This window comes from Rattus norvegicus, chromosome 11 (genome assembly GCF_036323735.1).
Source record: "Rattus norvegicus strain BN/NHsdMcwi chromosome 11, GRCr8, whole genome shotgun sequence".
Taxonomy (NCBI): Eukaryota; Metazoa; Chordata; class Mammalia; order Rodentia; family Muridae; genus Rattus; species Rattus norvegicus.
Genome location: NC_086029.1, coordinates 78,641,600 through 78,660,691, shown reverse-complemented (window position 1 = coordinate 78,660,691; position 19,092 = coordinate 78,641,600). Strand labels below are relative to the sequence as shown.

At 49.3% G+C, this 19,092-nt stretch overlaps 1 protein-coding gene across 3 annotated transcripts in view; it reads left to right on the top strand.

Moving 5' to 3' along the window:
* The window catches only part of Sema5b (semaphorin 5B), a 122,920-nt gene that overhangs the window by 70,033 nt on the left and 33,795 nt on the right, over positions 1–19,092 (top strand). For all 3 annotated transcript variants that reach the window (XM_039088340.2, NM_001415135.1, XM_039088341.2), the window contains exons 2-3: positions 10,952–11,154; positions 16,385–16,484. In XM_039088340.2, coding sequence (XP_038944268.1) covers positions 11,001–11,154; positions 16,385–16,484 — 254 coding nt within the window. In that variant the 5' untranslated portion in view covers positions 10,952–11,000. The remainder of the gene's footprint in view (positions 1–10,951; positions 11,155–16,384; positions 16,485–19,092) is intronic.

Genomic DNA, 19,092 nt, shown 5'->3' with positions numbered 1-19,092 from the left:
CACAGAGGGCGCTTGCCCATAGGGAGGGGACAGGCGGCTGTTCTAATGAGTAGATAAGCGGGATGTGTGTTTGGCAATGTCCTTAGCATTTAATTCCAGTAATTAAAGTAGGCAAGCCTCCTTTGTTTTCCTTTTCCTTGCGAAAACAATGAAATATTACAGGCTATCTGGGGAGCAGGAAATAAACCCTACTCCACATTGGATCGCCATGGTGCCAGCATCCATGCTCAATTGTGATACCGACCTGGGCAAGGCACAAACCAAACACACTGCTCACCTGATGAAGCCACACTGCAGCCCTGGGATGTGCCCTGACCCATGACCTACCCCTGACAACAGGCTCTTTCTATAGATTTGATCCATCTTCATCCGCAGTGGCTTTTCCCACAGAGCTACCTCAAGACGGTCACACTTGCAGCATGGAGTACATACTTGCAATCCTAGAGTTTGGAAAGTGGGAGGAGGAGGAGGAAGAGGAGGATGAGGAGGAAGATGAGGAGGAGGAGGAGGAAGAGGAATCTAAGTCATCCTTGGCTATGTAGTAAGTTAAAGGACAGCATGGGAGACATAAGACTGTCTCAAAACAAAGAAAGAAACAAGTTCTCCTCTCCTCTGTTTTCCTAAGTGATATGGACACTCTGCCTGCTCCTGTTTTCAGGTCTGACCTGTAGTTGACTCATTCAGACCATGTTGAAGAAGGTACCCCTAGAGTGACCTGGGCTCCACTCCTACTGCTCTGTCATATCCAAACTCTTGAGTGCTATGCCCATGGCCTTCTGTCAACAACCCTGGCTGCCTGCGTCTGAATCCCCTTTCTCCTGGTTTGACTTCTCCCAAAATGACTCATCAGTGCCTCCGTTTCCTTCTCCACGAAGTGGAAATAAACATCGTCTGCCTGATCCATTGAGATATTGTGTGGATTCAATGGCGTGTCATCAAGAGCACGGGTGCATAACACTGTTATGGTGTTGATTGATTTCCAAGTCTTGGTTCTGCCACTTGCTCCATACATACCCAGTCTTGAGATGGACGTGCTCTCCAAGCCCTTGGTGTCCTCAGGGCCAAAGTACAGTGTGGAAGCCACGTATCTGTGAGAGCTTTATTTATCTTCAGTTGGAAGGCACGGGTAGGATGGCGTCTACATTCTAATGGGACAGACAGACAACTTGGAGGTTTCTAGGACTCCATAGGAGAAATGCAGACGCTACCTCCTGGTTCCTCCAAACTGCAGAATACAGAGGGGAGGCTGAGGCCAGTAACTGAGCTTGCTCTTGGGAGATTTGGGGTGAGGAGGGAATGCTCCCTACATGGCCACTCCCGGGTTTCAGTGCTGTGGGGCCTCCGGGCTCTCAACAGCTGTTCTTCCTCTATCCAGAGCCAATCTTCTCTCTGGGCCCCAGTGGTCCAGAGGGCCCAGTTGGGAAGAAAGGAGGAAAATCCGTATCCAATCTGTTCTATTCAGGGCAATGGATGGATTCTGCATCTCAATCTTATCTTTGTGTTGAGTTTGGCTGAACTTGCCCCACCCCCCAAGTGGTGAGTGGGATGTGTGAGTGGAATGATGCCTCGGATCCTTCCAGAGAGAAGCACAGCTGGGTATTTGGTAGCCTGGGCAGGCTGTGAGAGTGAGGGGCAGCCTTACACCTTTGCCTGCTGCCAAACCACAGGCCTGGATACAGTCTTCCCTGGTTTGCATCCCCCCCCCCCATTTCTTCTATTTCTCTGCCCCCTTTCTCCTCCTTTCTCAGGCAGGCAGCCAAGTGGAGATTTTGAATGGCAGCAGAGAGGAAGGGGTGGATATGGAGTTCAGGCCCGAGCCCCTTCCCAGCAGATCCTGGAGCTGAAGAGGGCAAATATCCCCTTAGCTGATTCCTTTACCCTGGCGCCTGGCTTAGAGCCTGGGCTGGCGGAAGCATCCAGGTGGCCATCAGCACAGGCTGGAGATGCGCACTCTGCCCTGTCCATCTGGAACCCCTGGCATTTGTTCCTCCACGGCCGCTCAGGACCTGGATAAACGGGCTCCTGCAGCCCAAACTTGCAGGAGGCTGATTTGTAGCAGGAATCAGCTTAATAATTTATAGCTAGAAAGTGCTCTCCTTGGGAAAAAAAAAAGCCAACTCAGGAAACCAAATTAGACTCTGCAGGCTGCTGAGAGCACACGGAACCAGGGTTGCAGAGGGTGGCTACAGGCTTGGAACTGTACTTCCCTGAGGGAGAATGACCAGAGCATCCCAGTCCTATAGTGAACAGTTATGGGACCTTAGGCAGGTTCCTCAGCTGAACAGTGGGCATCTTGCAGCTTTCTTACATATGAAGTTGCCGTGAGATCTTGCAAGGCAGGAGCATGGCCCACACTGTTTTTATTCAAACCCTTATCTTTTGAGTTGGGAATTGTTTCTTCTTCCTTGATTTTAGCCTCTTTTCAAATAAAAGATGTCCCTGCTTGCTCTAGGAAGCCCTCCCCATCAGCAGACATTTGAGGGGTGCCCATGTTACTGTTTGGAGGCAGCTCTGTGGCCACTGTGGCTGTCGAGACCTCTGTCCTGCGTCTCCAGCTTCTTTGCCCCTGTCTCTGGCATCCAGCCCTGAAACACAGCTGATACTCCCGCCACAGAGCACAGGAGCCCCTAAGATTCAGTAGTCCTGAAGATATGGGACTGGGCTCTCTAGGGAGAGGGTGCTGACTCCAGTTCTCATAGATGCCTTTGACAATGGCCTATCTTAGTCCCTCTCCACTGGTCTACTAGCATCCTGAAGCAACAATGGGACCACACGTTCACATTACACCCTCACCACTGCATCCTACTACGAGCAGAAGAGAGGCTTCTAGAGATTTAGGCTTGTCCTCAAGAACCATCATGAATGGCCTCTGACCCCTCCTTCACAGACTCATCTCCCTCTGTGTCTCCAGCCTCCATGAGCTATCCAATAATGTCTAGAAGCAAGTCTTTGCCTGTGCTGTCCCCACTATGTCTTCTTGGCTCCTGGTAACTGGGGAGCTCTACCCTGTATCCTTCAGGCCCTATGGGTTTCACCCTTCTGTGTAGGGTATGCAGCATCCCTTACTTCCAGTTTCCCATGGTTGTCTTGTACCTCACAGACATCTTTAGACTCTGTTGAACGCTCACAGTCTACCCATGCTCTGACCTCCCATGTAAATGGTAGAAGAAGGTAGGAACCCAGTTTTTAACTCATTCCCAATGATGCCAGAAATGAATTGATACTTCTCAGATTGTCTGGGGAACTGACACTGGCAAGCTGGGAAAGACAAAAAAAAAAAAAATGCCTAATGAAGGCCAGTTTGGGCTATATGGGAGCCTTAGTGAACATGAACACTCTGTTCTTTTCTCCCCCTCTGTCATTCCTGTGCTAAGGGCAGAGGTTCATCTGTGTGCCCAATGGCTCTGGCCATGACTCTCCAATATCTCCAGGAGAGTCCATTCCTCCACTGTTACAGTTTGTCATTTGATGGTTTGTGCCGAGCACATAGGCACTGCCCGAGTCCTGGAGAAGCAGATGCTGGCATGGGTGTGTTTTCCTCTCATACCCTCAGGCCTCTACTTACTCACCTCCAGGTACCATCAGAGTGACTCCATAGAGAAGACTCACAGGAAACAGGGGCAAAGGCAAGAGAGATACTGGCCAAGATCTGAGAAAATGCTTTCTCCTGGCTCAGGGTTTCTCAAAATAGAAAGAGTCAGATGGTGCAGTACCTCCATTCCATCATTCCTAGAGCACCCCTATCCTAGACACTATGCAGGTAACATGCAACCGGGAGACAAGGTGGAGACCAGATTCCATGTCCTCTATAAAACTGTCAGGCCATAGTCACTATCTCTGCCCTTGGGGGACACATTTCCTGTCTCCTTAAAGATAATAGGCATTCTGTTTGTGTTATTTAAGGAGCCTTGCGAGGAGCCTCTTTCACATAGGTATTTAGTCACACTCAGCAGAGTACCAGGCACACAAATGGCAGCTAGCTAAATGTTCTATATCAGTGGTGTTGAACCTTCCTAAAGCTGTGACCCTTTAATATACAGTTCCTCATGTTGTGGTGAGACCCCAGCCATAAAATTATCTTGTTGCTACTTCATAACCATACATTTTTGATATGCAGAATATCTGATATGTGACCTCCAGGAAAAGGCTGTTGGATCCCCACAGGTTGAAAACCGCTGCTCTAGATCCTAACCAATCTCTATGGAAGTGATCTATTAGAGGCCTGCTCTGAGCTGGCCTTCATTCTTGGTGCTTCAAGGCATTCTCTCTGAGGCAAAGCATGTTTAGTCTTATTTACGTGTGATGAATTTGAGAGCCACACCTAGAGCTGGCATCTTTTCAGGTCTTTTCCTAGTGCTGTGCAACCTGCAGAGAAACAGGACGGTCTGTTGCTATGCTCTGTTGGAAAAGTCCTGTGATCTCTTTACCATTGATACATATTAGAAGTGGAAACTCCTACCTGCCCTAGAAACTTTGGATTTTAAACATAGTAAGCCAAACTGTATTTGGGTGATAGTAGTGTTTATATAATTCTAATTGAGACCTGAAAAGCACACTCTTGAGCAATCCCCTCTCTAATAATAACCTCTAATAATAATACTACTGAGACTTGCCACTTAAACCTCACTTACTGTAGTTACATATTTAACATTTGCAACAATTCTGAGGCTAGATTTCATCTTCCTCCTTTGACAAATAAAGAAGCAAGAGGCACAGAAATGCAAGGTCATGGCAGAGCAGGCACAGAGCATGCACGAGACCTTGGGTTCTGTGCCCAGAACAAAAAACTAAACAAACAGAAAGATTCAGACCTGATGAGGAAGCCTGGAGATCAGAGGAGCAGGCAGATCCTTTGTTGTCCAGCAACACTCGTCTAAGCATGAGGCTAAAAGGTACAGTTGGCTCCAGGTGCCTAGAAGGGCATCATGAATCCTGCCAATGGGCCAGGTGGGAAGAAGTGGTCCCTACATGCCCATTAGTGACTTCCTCTTCTTTCTCTTTGGTTATTTGTCTGGAAGACTGAGCCCCAGCCCCATGGCCGTGCAAAAGTTACACTGGAAAGGAGCCATGTCTGCGACCAGTTCCTGATTCAACATAAATGTTGACCGTCTTTAGTGAAATACCGATTCTTTAAAGGCAGAACTTGGAGAAGAAGAGTTAACAGCACTGATTGCTTTTCCAGAGGACCCGGGTTCAATTCCCATCACTGATAGAGAGACTCACAACTGTTTGTAACTCCATTTCTAGGGGATCTGACTTTCTGACCTCCTCTGGCATCAAACATGTACATGGTACACAGACCTACATGTAGGCAAACACACACACACACACACACACACACACACACACACTTTTAAAACTGGGATGTAGAGAGGGTAGCTCATGAAAACAGACTCTCACAAGTCTCAGGAAGTGGCTAGAACTGGGAGTGTGATGTCTCCATGAGCTTCTACTCTCTGCCATCTCCTGTCACTTGTGTTTTCTGATTATCCTCACCTACAAGTTGGGGAGAAGGTATCCACCCTTTTAGGACCATGTTCCAGGTTCCTCTCGGCCCAGTTCCTTACTGCTCTGTTTTGATGTTACCTGCCTTGGTGTGAATAGCTGTGGCTAGGGTGAGGGTCATGTGGTCCATATAAGTCTCTCTGTCTTCAGCTGTGGGAGTAACTTCCAAAGATAAGAAATCCACCTCCTGTAAACCTGAAAGTATCTGGAATTCAGTTCCAAGGGTCTGACCCTAGACCAGTCAGTGATCTGCTGATTACTCACCCCCAGGTTTGGTGGGGCACCCTATGGTGCTGCAATTTGCAAAGCTGAAGCCTTTCTTTGCCACACTCTGCCTGCCCACATTCCAGTCCTTCCCCAGCTGTCAGACCCTTCTCAGACTCTACAGACCCCTAAAACAGGGCAGAAGGAAAAGGCAGGGCAGGCTTACAGGCTTGTGCAGGTGCATCAGTGAGCCCCAGGACAGCCCTAGGCTTTCCCTGTGGCCTCCTGCTGTGTTTCTGTCAGTGTCTGTATGACCTGGGTGTGTGCTGGGTGAGCCTTAGCCTCCCTCTTTGTCCCGACCTTCTCCTAGAGGCCAGACCTTCTCCCCTTCCCTGCCCCCATCATCTCCTACAACCAGAATTGCAGATGGTTAGTGCTGGGACCCAGACAGACAGAGTGACATCCATCGATCTATCAGTTGTTCATTCAGGAGAGACTTGAAGAATACATTTACATAGAAATCTTAATGAGAATGGAACTTCTGCCATAGAATTGGGAGCATCGGGACCTGGGGACTAGGGCAGGGAAGACACTAGGATGTGTTTCTAGCCTAGGCCCCCTGAACACTGGGTCTGACCACATAAAGTGCCAGACCAGGAGTCAGAAGGTGGCGGGTAGTCAGACCTCTGGACCTGAGGCAGGGACATAAAGGAGGGGAGTGGGATTGGCAAGGGTGACAAGATTATTTATGTCCCTGTTCCTTGCTGTGCCAAAATACCCAACAAAGGCATCTCGCAGAAAAGATGTCCTCTGTCCACCGGTTCAAGCGCTACAGTGCATTATGGCAGCAGAGACACACCGGGAGACTCAAGGTTTAGAAGGTTGGCTGGTTAGGAAGCAGAGAGCTGGACAGGAGGCAGGGCTGCTTTTCAGCCTTTAAGTCCTGCCCTGTACTCCTACAGCAGTCACCTAGGCCCCATGCCCAAAAGGTCTCATAATCTCCCAGGAGAGTACCAGCCCCAGAAGCTAAATGTGAATGGAGGTTGAAGAGATGGAGGTATGGTAGGCCTTGTCAGCCTTGTCAGTGTTCTGTTGCTACAAAGAGACGCCATGAGCATCAACTCTTATAAAGGACAACACTTAATTGGGACTGGCTTACAGTTTGAGAGCTTCTGTCCATTTCATCATGGCAGAAAGCATGGCAGACATGGTGCTGGAGAGGGAGCTGAGAGTTCTACTCTCTTGATCACAGGCAAGAGGAGACTCTGTCTTCCGCACTGGGTGGAGCTTGAACATAGGACCTCCCTGTGGGCCTAGCATTCAAACACACGAGTCTATAGGGGCCAAACCTATTCAAACCACTACAGGCCTGGCCATGCTGCCTTAGATAGTTTTAGGGGCTGCTGGGAGAAAAATGCATGTGAGCTGTGGTCTGGGTACCCCTAATTAGTCAGGCCTCCCTGAGAAAACAGCTGGCACCATCAGACTGGGAAAAGTGATGGTATCTTAGTAAAATGACTTTGCAGAGTTGTGGGAGGAGGCTTAGGGAGTCGGGGGTGATCACTGTGCAGCATCCAGCATCCAGTAATCAAGGCAGTGATGTCACTTGGTTCTAAAGGGAGGACACAGCTGTGGTTAAGAAACTCAGAGGTAGCGCAAGGCCCTGGGTTTGGTCCCCAGCTCTGAAAAAAAGAAAAAAAAAAAAAAGAAACTCAGAGGTAGAAGAACAGGGCAGGTGCTCTAGGCTGGGTTGCAGAAGTAGGTGCGAGGGAGGGAAGGGAGGCTACAGGTACACCCACTGTTTCTCCTTTGGCAACTTGGCCAGTCCCACCCAGAAGAAGGAAAGGGATGGAGCCCCTGTAGGGCATGCTATATACATACAGTGTGGTAGAGAGGAGGAGGGAGTTGATTTAGATGTGCCAACCAAAGGTATCATCACAGTGTCAGCGGGAAAAAGAAGCTCTCTGGTGCCCGCCTCCTTCCTCCAGACAGTAAAACATCTTATTATCCTGGATGATGGCTCACTGTTGGCTCTGTTCCAGCAAAACATCTTTGAAAAATACTGACCCGTGACTCCTCACAATTGCTGGTAACATTGATATTGTCATTGTCATTCCCAATTTGGGGAAACTAAGGCAGAGTGGGGTTAAGATTTTTTTCTCTCTCTCCAATCACACAGTCTGATATTTTGCTCCAGCTTTTTTTTTTCTTCCTGAGAATGGGCCCTACTCCTTAATGACCATTCCCAGCCTGTATGGCCTGTTGGAAGGGCTGGGAACCAGTGTCAAGGAGGAATATGCAGGTATTGATGGTGGGACCTGCTGAGAAGAAGGAGAATTTCCTCCCTCCCACGGTCTCTTCTGGGAGCTAAGAAGATGCATCTGTGTGTGCCCGAGGGTGAGGGGATGGAGAAAGTCTCCGAGAACGAGTTCTTCCCAGGGCATGGAATGAACCCTGCAAGCAGGGTTCTCCTGGGTCTGTCAGTGTGCTCTTTCCCTCCAGCCCGGAGCCCTCCAGCCCCGCAGACACTCGGCCATGATGTGCTCTTTTCATCTGTGCCTGCAAATAGGCAAGAAGGACATCATACTGCGTAGGCTAGGAATAAAGGTTTCAGGGCAGAAGGAACCCCAAGAATCTCTCTCTCCTCTGACTCCACCTGCCCTGACTGAGGGATACCTTTGGGATCCCTCAGTTGAGAGTACAGGCTTTGCTCAGGGGAAGTATCCTGACCCACTGCCTTCCTGGTCAGCACTCCAGTTTAATTCAACATTTCATTTCACAGACGGGGATGGTCATTCTTTTCTACGGCTTTATAGTACTCCACGGCAGACACCCCAGTTCCCAGCTCCTGTCTCTAGCTATTTGCTTGTTCTTTCTGTTGTTGTTGTTGTTGTTTTGGTTTTTTGTTTGTTTGTTTTTGTGTTTTTTGGTTTTTGGTTTTATTTTTGATCTTCTCGTTGTTTCTCAGAATGCCACAGACAATTATCTTGTACACAGGTCACTTTGTGCACAGACCGATGCCTCTGTGGTCTATTTTTTGCTCCTTAGCTTTGTGCCGCGGAGGAGCCGGTTTGACTTCTCAATTTACAATCTGTTGCAGATGGATGCTTACCTACAATTCAGTGACAGTAAATTACGAGAGAAATGAATTGAAAAGAAACATGCAAAATGGAAGCCTAAATGTCTTTATCTTTTCTCTTTGTTTTATGGCGCTGAGGTTGGAGCTCAGGGCCTTGCACGTGAGTGCAAAAACTACCACTGAGCCACACTACCAGACAGACATTTGATTATTAGCTTCAATGTCCATAAAAATCACTCAAATTCCATTTGGCATTTTAAACTCTGACTTTCTAGCGTCTGCATCTGTCTGACCACAGAGTTGTTGGTGTGTGAGACTCAACACTGGCCCATAGATTTTACTTTGTGGATCATTCCTGTATTAGGTTAGTGGGCCAAGGGGTGTCTTAGGGTTTTACTGTTGTGACAATACACCATGACCCAGAAGCAAGTTGGGGAGAAAGGGTTTATTTAGTTTACGCTTTCACGTCCCTGTTCATGGTTAGGAAGTCAGCATAGGATCTCACATGGGGCAGGTCACGGAGGGGTGCTGCTTACTGGCTTGCTCCTCGAGGTTTGCTCAGCCTGCTTTCTTACAGAATTCAGGACCACCAGTTGAGGGGTGACCCTACCCACAACAGGCTGAGCCCTCCACAATGATCACTAATTGAGAAAATGCTTTAAAGTTGGATCCCATAGAGGCCCTTCCTCAACCGAGGCTCCTTCCTCTCTGACGAATCTAGCTTGTGTCAACTTGACACAGAAAACCAGCCAGTATGGAGATACCCTTTCTAGAGTTAAAGAGGTTTCCCTCTAGCAGGGTTGTGCCATTTGACACACCCAGTGGAACAGGACAGGTATACCATTTCCTCGAGGCCTTGTAACAAGGGAGAACTGCCTGTGGATCTCTGCTGGTTGGAGGAGAATCATTAGACCGTATATATATATATACTGGATTGTTGGTCATTTTCTTCTTGGCTCCTAAGAGTTCTTTTCATATTTAGCATATTAGCCCCTTTGTCTGTTATTAGAATCACAAATATTTTTCCTTAGCTCTGTCATTTGCCCTGTGTGTATTCATGTGTGTGTGTGTGTAAGAGGGCAGAGGTTGACCTTTGTGTCCTTTCTTTTTTTTTTTTTAAAGATTTATTCATTTATTATATATAAGTACACTGTAGCTGTCTTCAGATACACCAGAAGAGGGCATCATATCTCTTAAAGATGGTTGTGAGCCACCATGTGGTTGCTGGGAATTGAACTCAGGACCTCTGGAAGAGCAGTCGGGTGCTCTTAACCGCTGAGCCATCTCTCCAGCCCCTTTGTGTCCTTTCTAAGGATCTGTCCACCTTGTCTTCTCAGACAGTGTTTCGTTTAGCCCACCTAGAAACTTCCGTGTTGATTAACGTTCACCAGTTGGGGATCTGCCTGACTCTGTCCCCCCAGTGAGAGGACTATAAGCTCTCAACTTTTTAATGTGGGCCTTGGGATTCATGGCATGTCTTCAAGTCCTCCTTAAAAGAGAAGGTCTCACTATGTAGGCCAGGCTGGCCACACATCTTCAATCCTCCTGCTGTAGCCCCTTGGGATTGCAGATGTGCACCATCGTGACTGCCTTCCGTCATTGGCCTTTTGACACTGTTATTAGTCAAAAGGGGTTTACACTTTCACTCAATGACATCAAAATTGTCAAGACTTCCTTTAATGGTGTCTGGGTTTGTTGTAGTTTCCCCTCCAAGGTCTGAAGGATTCTGCTCAAATTTTCTTCTGGTGTTTTCATGACTTCACCCTTAACATTCAAATCTTGAATTCAATTTGAAATTTTCCTGGCTTAAAATGCGAGGTCCAAATCGGACTTGAGTCTGAGCTTCTCTTTCTACACATGACTGCCCACTGCCCCAGCTCCATTTATTAAATGGATCCCACCTTTATCATTAAAGCTAATTTTAAAGCACTTGGAATCATAGTAGAAAAGACTCTATAATTTGTCAATTTTGTCCAGAACACCATTATAAGGGAAATTAGCTTTCAAGATATGATCTATAACTTTGCATTATGAGAGCAGAGTAACATAAATACATTATAAATTTACTTTTCAAAGAACCCCGTGGGGCCATTGACAGCCTCGAGGACACAGAAGAAACGGGCATTGGGGGACCATCTGGTGAGATTAACTTTTTCACTGCAGGTCTTCCCTCTGGCTTGCCTCCAGGAGCTGGACTGCAGAGGGGCCCACCATGGTAGTCCCAGGACCCCTGGCTCTCTCGCTGCTGCTGCCTAGCTTCACCCTGCTGCTGTCCCACCTCTCCACCTCCCAGGACATCACCAGTGAGCCCAGCAGTGAGCAGCAGCTGTGCACCCGGAGGGAGCACCCCATCGTGGCCTTCGAAGGTGAGAGGCACCCCCCAACCCCCTGTAGTCCTGAAGAATATGAGTCAGACCTTGGGAGGGCCTTCCAGGTTGTCTGAAGCCCTTCCTGGAGGTCCTGAGGCTCTTCTGGTAGCCGTTTTAATGCTGAGAAGCAGTGGGCCGGGAGCTCTGATTTCTCTGAAGTAGCTAGCTTTATTCAAGCCCTACACCCATGCCTGTCCCGGAGTACATTTTGTCTTTCACTGGGCTCTTTGGATGGGCTATGGAAGCTATGGATGCCCTGGCGGGAGTGACTCAGATCGAGGTGGTCTCAGCTCTCGAAGTTCTCAAACCACAGCTCCTTTTCTTGGCTTCTCCGGGGGCAGGAGAGTGATGACTCACTCCCAAGGAAGAGCCTGAAAACTGGAAAGCATCCTTCTCGCTCTAAGCTGAACGCAGGGATGCCTGTCTTTGGAGTCCTGGGAACCCCCCCCCCCAGCAGAAGGGGCCCTGGTGACTCATAACTCTTGCTTGTCAAGGGGGAGCGTGGGAGTGTCTTGTTCGAGGATTTCCCAATCTTGGATGTGCACATCACCGGACGTGTTCCGGGGGGGGCTCGTGAGTTCCTCAGAATTTCTAAAATTAGGACCGCCATTCGATGATAACCAAATGAAATAAATAAAACCCAAATCCTAGAGAGGCCTGGATGCTCTCCCATGACCTGTTATCCCAACACAGCGCTTCTGATCACATTCATGCTCTGAGAACCACCTACGTGGCCGTTCACACTGCAATTTGCAGATGAAATGCCAGGGTCCCCTGATTTTGTTCCGTTTTGTTTTGTTTTGGACAAGGTTTCTCTGTGTAGCCCTGGCTGTCTTGGAACCCACTCTGTAAAACAGGTTGGGCTCAAATTCACAGCAATCTGCCTGCCTCTGCCTCCTGAGTTCTGGGATTTAAAGGCATGGGCCACCACTGGCCAAAGCTGGTCCCCTCATACTTAATACTGACCAGCGGTGGCATGGCCCCTCCTTGAACTAACCCCGTGTGGGAGAGTGGGCAGGAAAACCCAGTCCTGGGGGCTGAGGAGTCTTGTCAAAGCCAGGCCTCAAGGTCACTCTCCTGATGTGACTACTATTGAAGAGCCATCACGTGCTCAGCCTTGAAAGAGCTGTCCTGCCTTGTGGAAAAAACAGTACGGAGACACCAGTGGAAAAATCAGTCACTATGTCTGAGGCAGGGTGGGATTTGAGGAGTAGGGTGGGGCTTGTGGATGGGAGGTGGAGGCTGATTGGAGAAGAGTCTGGGAGCGGTTCTGGATGTACAGACTCCCAGCCGTGCGCTGGTTCTCTTCTCTGAGGAAAGCTTCCAGCTGCCTTCTCCACGCTGACTTGTTTGAGCTGGGATCCTGGCTTTGAAGGCTTAAGTGGATTATAGTAAATTAGCAATGTCTTCAGTGTACGAAACGTTCGCACACGCTCAGACTTCCGATGCTTCCCCGTGGCTCTGAAGGGAAGACATGGAGTGAGGGTGCGTGGACTGAAGGGGCGGGGTGCCTAGGGCTGGGACAATACTTAGTCGAGCATTTTCTGTTGGGGGCTTTGCCGGGGTGCTAAGGGTCCAGTTGACTGAGAGGGAGCCTCCCTCCACCCCCTTGTCAGGTTGTTCTGTATGGGCTGGAAGGAGGCATAGGAAATGTGAAGTTGGGGTCTGAGTTTCTGGGTTTCCAGAGGGCATTTTTAATCATCAGGTGTGAACCGAATGCACTTGACTGTGTACCCCACCATCATACAGAATGAGGGACTCTGCCATCATCCACATCCTGACAGCTTTGGGTTATTTTATCCATTCTCTAAATTATTGGATTGGAGAGAGAGAGAGAGAGAGAGAGAGAGAGAGAGAGAGAGAGAGAGAGAGAGAGAGAACGTGTGTGTGTGTGTGTGTGTGTGTGTGTGTGTGTGTACATGCTTGCGTGCATTCACATGTATGTTTTCCCGGGGGACTAGGGCCAGGGACTTATGCGTGGAGGCTCACCACATTTTAATGACCCTGCTTGGTGCCTGGCACTGAACAGTTGCTATGGGGTGGCAGAAGCAAGCACCTGTTTCTTTTGGGCACTGAGCTATGTCCTATTATTTCTCAAAGGTCAGAGCCTCTGTTCCAGAAGCCCAGCTGAGCCCCTATCAGCTCTGCTTCCTGGGTCTCCTCTCATCTGTAGCATGCTAAGCACATAGTAGGTCCCATGGGTGAAGAGCCGTTCCAGGGAGGTCATACTAATCCAGCTCAGCACCAGCCACTTCCAAGACCCCCAGACCTTGTGCCGCACGTCTGAGCGATCCGCAGGCCCCCCACCTGGCAGCTGTGAGCTGTCTTCTCCCCAAGACACCTGACAGATCTGTGAATAACCCTCAAGCATCCGCAAGCGTCAGGCAGTCGCAGAAACAGAGTGGCAGCTTTTTGTTTTATGAGGTTCAATTTCCTCCTGTGGGTTCCTTTTAAGGAGGCCCACCTGGGTCTGTCTTCGGCCTGTGTATTGCTCTGTTTGCCACAGCATGCCCTTGCTAGGTGGCAGGGAGAAGCCAGCCTGGAGTTAACACTGGCAGTGGTTAATCCACAAAGTGGGTAATTGAATTGACTATAATTAAAATCACAGGCGCGTCATGGAGAATGTCATTTTTCTCTTAAAGTCGCCATCCAAAGCCTTCGCTGCACACGGAGCTCAGAACGTGCTTGGTGTTTTAAAGACAGTTTTCCCTCTGGTCCCCTTTGCCTGTTTAATAAGAAGGCTGGCTCTCTTCCCAAGGCCTCCCCAGGATCGCGGCACCGTGCCCAGCCATGTCCCTTCCACTTGACTGTGTGAGTTCCTTCAGGGCTGGGGGAGAGGGACAACCACTGAAAGAGGCCCCCACCCACCTCTACCTCCCAATGGTCATCCCAGCCCAGACTGTGTTTCCTCCTCTCCTCTCCCCACTGAGAACGGACCTAGATGAAGAGTGAGCTAAGTTCTCAGACAGGATTTGCAGACCAGTCATACCAACTTATTTCTATCCTGCTGCCTTTGCCTGAAATGCCCCTGATCACATGAGGGTTAAAGGGCAACCTGTTTGCTTTTGTTAGGAACCGTCTGATCAGAGTTGATCCACACAACCCATGCAGAGTAAAAGTAAAATACAACAGGAGTCGAACAAGGAAGGAAGGGAGGATGTGGAGACACTCTAATCAAGGAGGTCTTCCTGGAGGAGGCAAGCACTCCATTTAATCTCTACTATGATTTCCTGTTGCTCAGGGTCAGCTGAAAACCAGCCCACCTGACTTCAGACTTGACTCCTTACCCTGCCCAGATGCCACTGAGGCTGTGACATTTCTTGGCCAACCTATAGGCCACCTGCTGGGGCCTAAGGAGTTTACATCACTTTGCTGCAGAATTTCTTATTTATTTATTTTATCCTGCATATCACCGTTTTCTGAAAAACATCCAACTTGCAAAACCTCCCGCTCTCCTGGGAATGATTAAGCGTTTGCCTGCCGTGCAGAAATGAAAGGCTTGCTTTTACTCTGTAGTGGAAGGATAATGAGCAATGATTTATATCCCTTGGATTACACACACACACACACACACACACACACACACACACACACACACACGCTGATCTGAACCTTGTGCGGCAGTTGCTGACAGTGGGTAGAAGTACAAGGCTTCCCCATCAGCCTACTGGCTCCCCACTGGCACCAGTCCTGCTGCCCGGCACTGGCAAGCAAGAGAGAAGTTCAGGTACTATGGATGAGCCTGGGAGAAGTGGGTCTCCAGTAGAGAGATTGGGGAAAAGTCAATGACACCCTCATCAGACAATGAGGTCTGTTCTTTGCCAACCCCATCCCCATAAAAGGCTTTGGCTTTGACTAGGAAGCACTTTCTCAAAGATAGGGGAGACGCAGACCACCCAACTCCTGTCTCTCTCACCACTGTGGAATCTTATTAGAAAGCCTGTCCATCTTCCTAGGAGAGGAGTTGAGGGTTGTCACTCACATATTCAAACGCTACTGGGACTTCTGACAGTGAGGTCTTACCTAGACCCAGTGCAAAGTACCAGGCTGAACACACACCACAGAGAAATAATGGTGTCAGGTAGTAGAAACCTGTAGGACCTCCTCAATCCTGCTGGGTGGAGTCTGGGAAGTCTTGGAAGGGGTGGGGGTGGGGGTGGATCACAGGATACAAAGATTTGTGGGCTCTATGGAACAGATTGGGGAAGTGTCTTAGTCAGGGTTTTACTGCTGTGAACAGACACCATGACCAAGGCAAATCTTGTAAAGAACAACATTTAATTGGGGCTGGCTTACAGGTTCAGAGGTTCAGTCCACTATCGTCAAGGCGGGAGCCTGGCAGGATCCAGGCAGGCATGGTGCAAGAGGAGCTAAGAGTTCTACATCTTCATCTGAAGGCTGCTAGGAGAATACTGGCTTCCAGGCAGCTAGGATGAGGGTCTTATAGCCCTTACCCACAGTGACACACCTACTCCAACAGGACCACACCTCCTAATAGTGCCACTTCCTGGGCCAAGCATATACAAACCATCACAGGGAGTATGAAACGTTTTAGATAAGTTCGCCTGAGGTGAAGAGTTTGGACGATTTTCAACTCGTCATTAAATAAATAAATAACGAATGCCAGGTGGTTAGCTGGGGAGGTCAGTGGGACCAGATCCCAAAGGTCAAAGGAGTTGAGGCATGTTGGGTGTTGCTGGGAAGGGATCTCAACCCGAGACTAGCATAGCTGTGCACGTGAGTTCCAAAACTATCCCTCTAGTTGCCTGGTGGGAAGTAAACCCACAGCTGTGGGAGACAAGCCAGTTAGGATGGGAGGCTATCAGTACCAGTCTAGTCAGAAAAGGACAAGGCTTGGGTCAGAGTGAAGTTTGAGGAGAAAGCAGCTGGTGGTGCCTGGAGCCTGGAGGGAGAGCAAACAATGTGTACTGAAGTGGCTGCTTAGAGTCTCTGCAGGAAAGAATCAAGGGTGATCCATCCTAGGCTTTCCGTCGTGCAGGGCAGAGTCCTCTCCCAGAGGCCGAAATGTAACAATACTCCAATCCCTGAGGTCAGAAGGCTGGCTGCTCACAGAGATAGCCTGGTGGAACCCAGGTCTTCTGGGGACTCCAACTCTATACTGCAGGTATAGACTCACACACTCAGCTGGTGTGATCTTCTCTGGTGAGACGCCGCTGAAGCATGGTCCAACAGTTAACAGAAGCGTCTCTCTCCCTGTCTCCGCCAGATCTGAAGCCGTGGGTGTCTAACTTCACCTACCCTGGAGTCCGGGATTTCTCTCAGCTTGCTCTGGATCCCTCCAGGAACCAGCTCATCGTGGGAGCCAGGTAATGGGGTAACAAGAGAGTAGGGGGAGAGAATGGGGGAACCTGGAGTCGGGCAGAAGGGATACTGCTGTGATGAGTAGACGCAGATCCTCGGAGTCCCTGTCCTCCGTGCCAGGCCCTGTCTGTACTGACTGTCCACCAAGTAGGGGACTGTGGGAGTCGGGGGAAGGGGATGACCCGAGACTACACAATCTCAGCTAGATTCATTCGTCAAATATTGTTAGGGTATTAAGAGCGAAGACGCCTACTTCCGTCTTCTGCCCTCTCTGCCCTGACGCCAGGACCGGCCCAGTTAGAGATGCCCAGGCGCCCCCTGCTGGCCAGCTGCCTGCCTGCACCAAGGGTGCTGCAATAGGCCATGTGTTTGTTTTATAAAGGGCCTCATTTTCTGTAGCCTGCCCACCTTTGACCCCACTGTCGAGATCAGGGTTTGGAAGCTAACCTTTCTGGGGAGGCCTCATCTTCTAGACTTCCAGGTGGAGTGGGAGGAGCTATCATGAATACATCATTGCCAGCTTTGGAAGCAAGCTTAGAGATGAGGCAGGGGGTCCCTGGGCCAGCATCCCCTGGAGCTCCTGAGAACATGCTAAAAAGGGATGCTTGCCCCACTTGGCTAAGAAACTCTAGGAACGGGCCTAACCTTGCTTCAACAAGGCCTCCCGTGACTGGTGCCCAAGCTTGAAAACAGTCTGACCAACACACACAGCAAGAAGATGCAAGCTTGGGACTAGAACTTGGGCCTCCTGACCCCAGTGGTCTGCGTTAGGACACTGGACATGTGAGGATCTGGATCGGCACTGTGTCGCTGGTCATTCCTGCCCTCTGGTTCTCCCCCTTTTGTTGGTGTATGAGACAGAGGTGAGTCACCCACAAGCTCTGGTCTGCAGGCAGTTGAGCTGGATAAACCTGGAGTCTGTTTTCTATGGCATCTCCCTGGGATGCTAGGGCAGAAAGCATTTAAAATTGCTCTGAATGAAGTAATCATTTTATAGCAGTATTGAGTGTGGCGACATGCTAGTTACAAAGGAATACTCAGTGAGAGCAAAGGCCATGCCCTCACAAGCAGGCGTCTCTAGGTGCTCCCCCTGCATTCCCTGAGAGGCGATCGACTTCGGGCTTTCTTTTCCAGTAAACCCAAGCGAACACTTGTTTTGCTTTGTATGTTGAGAAGGCTCCTTACTCACACACAGCTGAGAGAAGAATACAGAGAGATCCTATATACCCTGCTCCTGGGTCCTGCTAGTGGCAACATCATCACACATAACCACAGCGCAGTGATGTAATCTAGAAACTGATATTCACGACATCGTTCCTCCTGGCTGAGGTTTTACCAGCCAGCACTTTGGGCTGAGTGTGTTCACTCATATCTGTAACCTTAGCGTTAGGGAAGCTGAGGCAGAAGGATCACCTAGAGTTCAAGACTAGCCCAAGCTACATAGTGAGGACTTCTCTTCAAAAGAATTGAAAAAGCAAAGCAAACGAATAGGGCAGGTGAGATGGCTCAGCAAATAAAGGAGCTTGCTGCCAAACCTGACTGGGTTCAAACCCCAGGAGCTACATTCTTGCCATGGCACTCATGTGTTCACATATACATACATGCATGCATGCATACATACATACATGCATACATACATACACGTATGCATGCATGCATACATACATACATACTCATTCTCTCTCTCTTTCTCTCTCTCTCTCTCACACACACACACACATACACTCTAAATTAAAGTGTAATAAACACTAAAACCAAACAAACCCAGAAACATACATAATATATACCTTTTATACCCAAAGAGTAGCTTCCCAAGACTATGTTCTGAAATTCGAGAAAACATGCCCGCCACATGCATTATTTTGTGTGGCATCGGTGTAATAAGTCGGATAACATGTTGTGCATCACACAACAGACATATATAGTAAGCCGTGTATGCAGGAAACGATCCAGGCCTCACTGTCAGCCCTGGAGGCAGATCCTGATCGCTCCCATACCGTAGGTGGTGAAGCAGCAGCAGAGAGATGGTCACCTGCCTTCGGTCACACTGCCTCACCAGATCCACCTCAGGTCCCACGCAAAAGGTGGTTATGCCTTCTTTCTGCAGCTTCTCGTGGATCTTTGAGCCTAGCTCTGCCTTCACACGGAGAAGAAAGCATTCCCTCCTGGATTGGTTCCTTCTGTCCCCAGAGCCTATGTCCTGAATCCTGGGCCTTTTCTGACAGCCTGCCCTTGTTTTTTCCAAGCGCTTTTCTTTCTCCTCTGTCTGGGTTTTTCTCTCCCTCTCTCCCCGACACCCGTGGACCTCTGGAATTCGGGCTGGGAAATGTTTTTATCCATTTATAGCCTGCCTTATCTCCTATGGGACCGGGAGCTGGGCGGGATGCTGAGATTTCCCACTCTCATCTCCCAGCTCCTCTGAGAGCCGACGGAGACGCTGTGGTGAATGGTTTTCGATGGGATAAAAATGAATCGGGCGATGTGTTGCTTCCCTTAATTTGTTAAAGCTGTGAGCAGATGCCTGTGTTACCTGAGCGCACAGCTGGAGCAGAGCCACAAGCTGGAGCCCATCTGTCCCTGGGCCAGGAGCATGGAGGCCAGGAAGCTCTGCCA